This window comes from Palaemon carinicauda, chromosome 9, assembly GCF_036898095.1.
Source record: "Palaemon carinicauda isolate YSFRI2023 chromosome 9, ASM3689809v2, whole genome shotgun sequence".
NCBI classification, from domain to species: domain Eukaryota; kingdom Metazoa; phylum Arthropoda; class Malacostraca; order Decapoda; family Palaemonidae; genus Palaemon; species Palaemon carinicauda.
In genome coordinates, this window is record NC_090733.1 from 127,466,195 (window position 1) to 127,476,194 (window position 10,000).

General features: G+C 35.0%; 1 protein-coding gene across 1 annotated transcript in view; it reads right to left on the reverse strand.

Annotated features, from left to right (window-relative positions):
• Window positions 1-257: 257 nt before the first annotated feature.
• The window catches only part of Gbeta5 (guanine nucleotide-binding protein subunit beta-5), a 34,533-nt gene continuing 24,790 nt past the window's right edge, over window positions 258-10,000 (reverse strand). The window contains exons 6-10 of the mRNA XM_068379939.1: window positions 7,702-7,845; window positions 6,044-6,184; window positions 3,144-3,240; window positions 2,307-2,473; window positions 258-1,052 (exon numbers count right to left, since the gene is read on the reverse strand). Of these exons, the coding sequence (XP_068236040.1) occupies window positions 1,041-1,052; window positions 2,307-2,473; window positions 3,144-3,240; window positions 6,044-6,184; window positions 7,702-7,845 (561 nt within the window). The 3' untranslated portion in view covers window positions 258-1,040. The remainder of the gene's footprint in view (window positions 1,053-2,306; window positions 2,474-3,143; window positions 3,241-6,043; window positions 6,185-7,701; window positions 7,846-10,000) is intronic.

Below are 10,000 nucleotides of genomic sequence, written 5' to 3' on the forward strand. Positions count from 1 at the left end.
TTTTTTTTCATTTTTCCTCTTTTCTTTTTCTAAATAAACTTTTTCACTTTTCGTAACTTTGCCATATTTTCTACAATGTTTGTGCTTCGTTTATACAAATCTTTTGTGTTTTTATTTTCTTGAAACAGTGTGTTTTATTATTCACCAAATATTTGTGCTTCTTTTTTCAGTTATTGTGCTCTGTTTGTATCCATAAATAATTGCTGTACATTTTCGAAGTCTTTGTGCTTTTGTTTTGTTCAGAGTGTTTTTATTTCTTCTTTTTTTTTTCTTAAGCAATTTTGATCTCATCTTTGTGCTTTATTTTCCTGAATCTTAATATTTTGGATTTTCCAAAATTTGGGATCTCATCTTTGTGCTTCATTTTCCTGAATCTTAATATTATGGATTTTCCGAAATTTTGATCTCATCTTTGTGCTTCATTTTCCTGAATCTTAATATTATGGATTTTCCAAAATTCTGGATCTCATCTTTGTGCTTAATTTTCCCGAATCTTAGTATTATGGATTTTCCAAAATTTTTATCTCATTTTTGCTTCATTTTCCTGAGTCTTGATATTTTGGACTTTCCAAATTTTGGATCTCATCTTTGTGCTTCAGTTCCCTTAATCCTAATATTTTGGATCTCATCTTTGTGCTTCATTTTCCTGAATTTTAGTATTATGGATTTTCCAAAATTTTGGATCTCATCTTTGTGCTTCATTTTTCTGAATCTTAATATTTTGGACTTTCCAAAATTTGGGATTTCATCTTTGTGCTTCATTTTCCTGAATCTTAATATTATTGATTTTCCAAAATTTTGGATCTGAGCTTTGTGCTTCATTTTCCTGAATATTAATATTTTGGACTTTCCAAATTTTGGATCTCATCTTTGTGCTTCATCTTCCTGAATCTTAATATTTTGGACTTTTCCAAAATTTTGAGCTCCGTTTTCATCGAGTATTTTTCGGTCGGTTTCCCAATACCATTTCTTATTACAAGCGTTGAGTATTAACTTTTAATTTGGTGGCCGATCTTCACTAGATGTTCAATTTAATTGATTTACGCCCATATCTGTAAAGCAATTAGAAAAAGATATTGTTAATTAATTAATTTGACAATCCTGTTAACTGGGATGAAAAGTTAAGTATATTTTTTTACGAAGGATAATGAGGCATTTAAAGTTAGAATGAATGTTAACAATACAATTAAGAAACAGGACATAATCTATTGCAAATTTAGGGAAACATTGAAGTGTGACTGATGAAGGAACACATTACTCCGAGAGTGACGTCCCAAAGAAAAGCCCTAATTAAAAATAGTATTTGTTTATAGTTTCTGTTGAGAAACTAAAACAAAAACAGGATCCACATATATTACCTTAAAGTGAAGTCGTTAAAAGAAGCACAGCTAAAACAACAGGAAATTTTTGCTGTTCGAGAAGGAAGATTTGATCGAAACAAGAACAGGATGACACATTTATATGACCTTAAAGTGAAGTCTTAACTAGAAACAGTACTAAAACAACAGCAGGTTTTGCTGTTCGGGATAGAAACATTACTGATACAAGAACAGGACGACACATTTATAACACCTTAAATTGAGTCTTGAAAAGAAGCACTACTAAAACAACAACAAAATTTTTCCTGCTCTAGAAAGAAGCATTACTGAAACACTAACAGGATGTTCACATATTACCTGAAAGCGAAGTCGTGAAAAGAAAAACTACTAAAACAACAACAAAAAATTTCCTGCTTTAGAAAGAAGCATTACTGAAACACTAACAGGATGACATTTATATTACCTTAAAGCAAAGCCTTAACTAGAAACACCACTAAAACAACAGCAAATTTGTCCTGCTCTAGAGAGAAGCATTACTGAAACACCAACAGGATGACACCACTAGAACAACAGCAAATTTGTCCTGCTCTAGAGAGAAGCATTACTGAAACACCAACAGGATGACACCACTAGAACAACAGCAAATTTGTCCTGCTCTAGAGAGAAGCATTACTGAAACACCAACAGGATGACACCACTAGAACAACAGCAAATTTGTCCTGCTCTAGAGAGAAGCATTACTGAAACACCAACAGGATGACACCACTAAAACAACAACAAATTTGTCCTGCTCTAGAGAGAAGCATTACTGAAACACCAACAGGATGACACCACTAATATAACAACAAATTTGTCCTGCTGTAGAGAGAAGCATTACTGAAACACCAACAGGATGACACCACTAGAACAACAGCAAATTTGTCCTGCTCTAGAGAGAAGCATTACTGAAACATTAAAAGAATGACCCGGATGAAAGCATGGTCTTACCCTGAGAGTGAAATCCCACGACCCAGTGGATATGGAAGTTCCGTCAGGAGACATTTTAAGGCAAGACACCCTGTTCTCGTGGCCGTAGAGGATCGTCAGCCTCTGACACTTGAGGGTGTCCCAGACGTTTACCGTGTAGTCGTTGTAGCCAGCGAAAAGAAGTCGCCCTGTTGAAATGGAATAAATATTATTATTATTATTATTATTATTATTATTATTATTATTATTATCTTCAAAAGATCACTTCATGTGGATGAACCCCCTGAAGTTTACAAGAGACTGTTTTGTCAATTATCAATCACAGTTCAAACTACAATATCCTTATGTGCATATTATTATTATTATTATTATTATTATTATTATTATAGTTTATATATCAAATATCTGTTTTAATGTTGTTAATGTTTTTAAATTATTTTATTTTAATTTTCATTACCTGTATCGTTTATTTATTTCCTTATTTTCTTTCCTCACTGGGCTATTTTTCCCTGTTGGAGCCCTTGGGCTTATAGCATCTTGCTTTTCCAACTAGGGTTGTAGCTTAGCTAATAATAATAATAATAATAATGATAATAATAATAATTATTATTGTAATAATAATAATTATTATTATAATAATAATAGCTCAGCTACAACCATTGTTGGAAAAGCATTATAATATAAGCCCAAGGGCTCCAATATAGAAAAAAATAGCCCAGTGAAGAAAGGAAATAAGGGAATAAACTATATGAGAGGTAATGAGCAATTGCAATAGAAATAAAGAATAATAACAACATTAAATCAAATATTTCATATATAAACTATATCAAGAGCATAAAGATTTCTCTTCCAACTTACCGCTAACGGAAAAGTCAATAGCGTTGACTCCGAAGATGATGCTTTCTTTGGTATATATAGCAATTTCTCTATCAGCTCGCAGGTCAAACAAACGACACTGAAATGAGAAGATATAAGAATTCATTAATAAATGGTTGCAGTTATAAAGGCGTACACTTATCTTTCTTATCTCGGCAGGCATGCTGCTAGGAATCTTGGAGCATGAGATTTTTTTATTTTTCATGAACTTCATGGATTTGGGGACACACACACACACACACACACACACACACACACACACACACACACACACACACACACACACACACACTAACCCAACTGCAATTGTCTCGGGAGAGAAGCAGAGGGAGTAACTAGTTCATTCAGTATTGAGACAGACAGACAGACAGACAGAAACTAATCCAACAAACATTTACATGTGTGAGAGAAAGGAATTAATCCACCCATCCAGTATTGATTTGAGAAAGAGAGAGAGAGAGAGAGAGAGAGAGAGAGAGAGAGAGAGAGAGAGAGAGAGAGAGAGCGTGTGTGTGTGTGTGTTTGTGTGTGTCCCAGGGAGAGAGAATCTAATCTCAAACATTGATTTAAGGATTACAAGGATTTTGGATGTCTCAAAGACTTATTAGTCCATCCACGGAGACCCCATTTTCTCTGAGATAGAGCGAATTAGTTTAAAAGGTTAGAGTGTTCTTATGATCTTGTCTTATTTATTCTTGAATTCGTTTACCGCGTTACTGTTCACTGCATCCGCTGGAAGTCTGTTCCATGTATTAGCTATTTTGTACACTTTAAAAACCGTAATTTTAGTCGGAAATTCTCCGTAAAAAAATGTATTTCTCAGCCGTGTTTCTGTAAGATACAGGCGACCGTAATTTTACCTTTTGTTATTATCTTTTACGGGTTTGTGACCGTAATATTACTCTTTTACGTGAAAATATCTGTTTTTAAAACGCTCAAAATCCTTGAATATATGTTGCCAGGCATTTGCCGTTTTTTAATGTTCATTTTAAATAGTGTATATAAATAATTACCACATAGTGGGAAAACAGAAAGAAACTGATATAAAGACCAAACTATCTACTGCTATTAGAAAAATAGAGAGATATTAACTATACTAGTAGAAAACAAGCTAAGGAAATAATATTATTTTCCTCTCAGCTCACCGTTGCGTCATCATATCCTGTAAGGAAATAACATAACTTTCCTCTCGTTCTCACCGTTGCGTCATCCTATCCTGTAAGGAAATAACATAATTTTACTCTCGTCTCACCGTTGCGTCATCCGACCCTGTAAGGAAATAACACCATTTTCCTCTCGGCTCACTGTTGCGTCATCCGACCCTGTAAGGAAATAACATAATTTTCCTCTCCGCTCACCGTTGCGTCATCCGACTCTGTAAGGGAATAACACCATTTTCCTCTCGGCTCACTGTTGCGTCATCCGACCCTGTAAGGAAATAACATAATTTTCTTCTCAGCTCACCGTTGCGTCATCCGACCCTGTAAGGGAATAACACCATTTTCCTCTCGGCTCACTGTTGCGTCATCCGACCCTGTAAGGAAATAACATAATTTTCCTCTCCGCTCACCGTTACGTCATCCGACCCTGTAAGGGAATAACACCATTTTCCTCTCGGCTCACTGTTGCGTCATCCGACCCTGTAAGGAAATAACATAATTTTCCTCTCAGCTCACCGTTGCGTCATCCGACCCTGTAAGGAAATAAAACAATTTTCCTAACAACTCACCGTTGTGTCATCCAACCCTGTAAGGAAGTAACCTGATTTTCCTCTCAGCTCACCGTTGCGTCATCCAACCCTGTAAGGAAGTAACCTGATTTTCCTCTTGTCTCACCGTTGCGTCATCCAACCCTGTAAGGAAATAACAATGTTCCTCTCAGCTCACCGTTGCGTCATCCGACCCTGTAAGGAAATAACAATGTTCCTCTCAGCTCACCGTTGCGTCATCCGACCCTGTAAGGAAATAACATAATTTTCCTCTCCGCTCACCGTTGCGTCATCCTATCCTGTAAGGGAATAACACCATTTTCCTCTCGGCTCACTGTTGCGTCATCCAACCCTGTAAGGAAATAACATAATTTTCCTTTCAGCTCACCGTTGCGTCATCCAACCCTGTAAGGAAATAACATAATTTTCCTTTCAGCTCACCGTTGCGTCATCCGACCCTGTAAGGAAATAACATAATTTTCCTCTCAGCTCACCGTTGCGTCATCCGACCCTGTAAGGAAATAACATGATTTTCCTCTCAGCTCACCGTTGCGTCATCCGACCCTGTAAGGAAATAACAATTTTCCTCTCAGCTCACCGTTGCGTCATCCAACCCTGTAAGGAAATAACAATTTTCCTTTCAGTTCACTGTTGCGTCATCCAACCCTGTAAGGAAATAACAATGTTCCTCTCAGCTCACCGTTGCGTCATCCAACCCTGTAAGGAAATAACAATGTTCCTCTCAGCTCACCGTTGCGTCATCCGACCCTGTAAGGGAATAAATATTTTCCTCTCAGCTCACCGTTGCGTCATCCGACCCTGTAAGGAAATAACATGATTTTCCTCTCAGCTCACCGTTGCGTCATCCAACCCTGTAAGGAAATAACAATTTTCCTCTCAGCTCACCGTTGCGTCATCCAACCCTGTAAGGAAATAACAATTTTCCTCTCAGCTCACCGTTGCGTCATCCAACCCTGTAAGGAAGTAACCTGATTTTCCTCTTGTCTCACCGTTGCGTCATCCTATCCTGTAAGGAAATAACATAACTTTCCTCTCGTTCTCACCGTTGCGTCATCCAACCCTGTAAGGAAATAACAATTTTCCTCTCAGCTCACCGTTGCGTCATCCTAGCCTGTAAGGAAATAACATAGGCCTAATTTTCCTCTCCGCTCACCGTTGCGTCATCCGATCCTGTCGCGATGGCGTCGCCTGACGGGTAGAATTTGACGGAGTTGATGTCAGACTCGTGTCCTTCGAAACTCTGAACGCACTGTCCTGTCCTCATATCCCAGATTAGCGCCATCTTATCACACCCCTGCAGATAAGATTGAGATGAAGAAAGACCACAAGGGAAATCACTGCTGTAGCATTGTAAAATTTTAGCTGAAATAAGATGGCAAAACAGAATGAGTAATGTTTTATTGCAACGCTTTCTTAGCATGTGTCTGAACTTCAAGAATATTTTCATATCTAATGATTATTTCAATCTTATCCTGTTAGCAAAAAAAAAAAAAAAAAAAAAAAAGGATTAGAATTTATAGCGTTGTAAAATTTTATCTGAAATAAGAAAAATGGCAAAACAGAATGAGTAATGTTCTATGGCAACGCTTTCTTAGCAAGTGTCTGAACTTCCAGAATATGATAATCTCTAATCATTATTTCAATCTTATCCTCGAACTGTTAGCAAATAAAAAAAAAAAAAAAGGATTAGAATTTACTGACAATTCCCTAGCTAAAAATTATGATTTTAGAGCTTTAAAAGTAACCTTTAAAGTAATTCTTCAGTTTTTTCAAACATGGTTCTGATTATTATTCTATCTATTTATTATCTGGTTGGCGTTTTTTTTTTTGTAGCTGCTATTTGCGATGGGTGGATCCTGACTGCTATACAGGCAGTTGTTAAAAGTCTAGGAAAGTCTATAAACTACTAGCAATAAGAACTAGAAAGAAATCTGCATTTTCAGACGTTTCCAAGGGATTTTAATTCTGCTATGGCAATTTATTGGAATACAACTCACAAGGCCCGATGAAAGAGATTGGTTGACCCTATAGTTGAAGCTTTTTTCACAAACGTCAACTTTTAGTGAAACTTGCTGTATATCTCGAACATGCGTTAATGAGTCATCTAGTAAACCGAACTGTGTTTAATCAACTAATACAGAGGGAATTTTGTGGTGTCACAACCACTAAATTAATATTTTTAATGTCTGATTAGTATAAAAAAATACTTAGCAGATAGTAAAATAAGCAAAGATCAAATTATTAAAGTATATGTAAAATGCAAAAAAAATATTTATATAAATATGCTATGATGTATATATGGTATAACTTGTAAGATTGTTAATGTGTATTTTATAATAAAAAAATAATAAAAAAATGAAAATAGCCTGGTGTCGCAAACACTACAGTAAGCAGAATCTTTTAAAGCGTTTTTTAAATCATCATCATCATCATCTCCTCGCATACCTATTGACGCAAAGGGCCTCGGTTAGATTTCGCCACCTGTCTTATCTTGGGCTTTCAATTCTACGCGTTTCCATAGGTTTTTTTTTTTTTTTTTTTTTTTTTTTTACACAGTTAAAGTAAATTTTAAAATAACTTAGATAAATTACAGACATCTGGTACCAAATATTAGAGTAATTACCATTATACGATTACCAGTCGTCTCTATTTTAGGCTTTTAATTCAACTCCCCTTTTTTTTTTTTTTTTTTTTTTTTTTTTTTTACAGTTAAAGTAAATTTTAAAATAACATAGAGAAATTACAGACATCTGGTACCAAATGTTAGAGTAATTTCTTATATACGATTATTAAGAGAAGCTGAAATTTTACCCCAGAGACAAAAGTATTGCCGTTTTCGGAAGGTGCCAAATTGAGTGCCATGACGTCTCCCTGGTGTCCATGGAAGCTCTGAAGCATGAGTCCTGATTCCACGTCCCACAGGGCGCAGGTGGAATCACCGGATCCGGTTAGGATCTGAAATAATGTGAGAATCCACAAGTAAAAAAAAAATTCTGAAAATACACTAGGATTTTTTTTTTTTTTTTTTTTTTAAATTTTTTTTTTTTTTTTTTTTTTGACAACTAAAGATCACACAGTTATTTCCATATATTTCCTATTGTTATTGTTATTATTATTATTATTATTATTATTGATATTTTTATTATTATAATTATTGATATTAATATTATTATTATTATTATTATTATTGTAGATATTATTATTATTATTATTGTTAATATTATTAATAATATTATCATTATTATTATTATTATTATTATTATTATTATTATCATCCAGTCCTTTAAGGAAATAACATTTTCCTCTCGGCTCACTGTTGCTTTATTATTATTATTATTATTATTATTATTATTATTATTATTATTACTTACTTACTTACTTACTAAGCTACAACCCTAGTTGGAAAAGAAAAATGCTACAAGCCCAAAGGCTCCCACAGGGAAAATAGCCCAGTGAGGAAAGGAAAAATAGAATATTTTAGGAATAGTAATAACTTAAGAAATATATGATAATGTAAATAAATATTTATTATTTGTCCACAGTGAAAAAAAAAATGTCTCGTCTTAACAGGGTCAAAGCCCAGGAAAAAATCAAGAAGTATTAATAAATGTCTAATGAATAAGAATCGATAAGTAATGAAATAAAATAGAATTTGTTGAATCCAACGGAAAACGAAGATGATATACTAATCAAGGAAAAGTAAATACGTTTGTATGAAACTTCTCCTTATTTGTTGTTTTGAACAAAGTAATTGAAAACTTAATGTGAGACATTTTCTCGCTGATTAATTTAGTTAATGGAATATAAAATGAAGTGAAACAATGATAATGCTTTAAATATGTGTAGCTCTTTCATGATAATAATTGTCATTCAGGGTTGCAAAATCACCTTTGAGAAACATATTCGGTCTCTTTCTTTATTCATTTGCAGAAAAAAGTGCTATTGGGGAAATCTTTCATGATTTTTTTTTCAGTTTTATAAAAAAAATCCCATTGGGGAAACTTTAAAAAAAAATTTGGAACATGACATTCTTGAAGGAATATTTTTCAATAATCTGTCCTGTTTCTAATATTGTCCATTTTTAGTCTTCAACAGTGACTCTCTTGAATTGTATAACAAAAACTAAATTGCATATGCCTGATTAGAATATTAATATTTAATAACGTTGCTCTCAGCTCATTGTGCATGCTGTATACAATTTTTTCATAATACTGACCTGACCTAGACTATACCATTCACCATGTAGCACCATATATACTGTACAGTTCATTCTATTTTTACTTCTCTACAGTATTTCCAAGTAGTGAAGATGTTCTACTAGGACAGTGGCTTAATTGTGGGAGGATCTTCCAAATAATTTAATTGTATCGGCAAAACTTCAGAATTTCACTTTTTTTTTTTTTTTTTTTTTTTTTTTAGGGGGGGGGGTGGAGAGGGCTGGGTCGTTGTGTAGTTTGACATCAATTTAATTTCATATCTTAAGCCTCACTAATTCATTTAACATTGCTATTCAAATTTGTTTTAAATTAATTTCCATAGCTTATTTTTTACTTAACTTCTTTTCTACAATGGGCTTCTTTCCTTATTGGGACACTTTGACTTGAAGCATTCTGCTTAGATTACATTTTGGGTAACTTTCCTCCTTGAAGATCGCCATACTGGGGTTCGAGTCCCGTTCAAGCACGTTAGTTCCTTTAGTGGCTGCAACCGCACCATCCTTGTTAGCTTAGGAAAGGGGGGTTTGAGGGAGCCTATTAGTCTACCTGCTGAGTCATCAGCAGCCATTGCCTTGCCCTTCCATGTCCTAGCTTGGATGGAGAGGTGATTTAGGTCTAATTGCTGAGTCATCAGCAGCCATTGCCTAGCCCTTCCATGTCCTAGCTTGGATGGAGAGGTGATTTAGGTCTAATTGCTGAGTCATCAGCAGCCATTGCCTAGCCCTTCCATGTCCTAGCTTGGATGGAGAGGTGATTTAGGTCTAATTGCTGAGTCATCAGCAGCCATTGCCTTGCCCTTCCTTGTCCTAGCTTGGATGGAGAGGTGATTTAGGTCTAATTGCTGAGTCATCAGCAGCCATTGCCTAGCCCTTCCATGTCCTAGCTTGGATGGA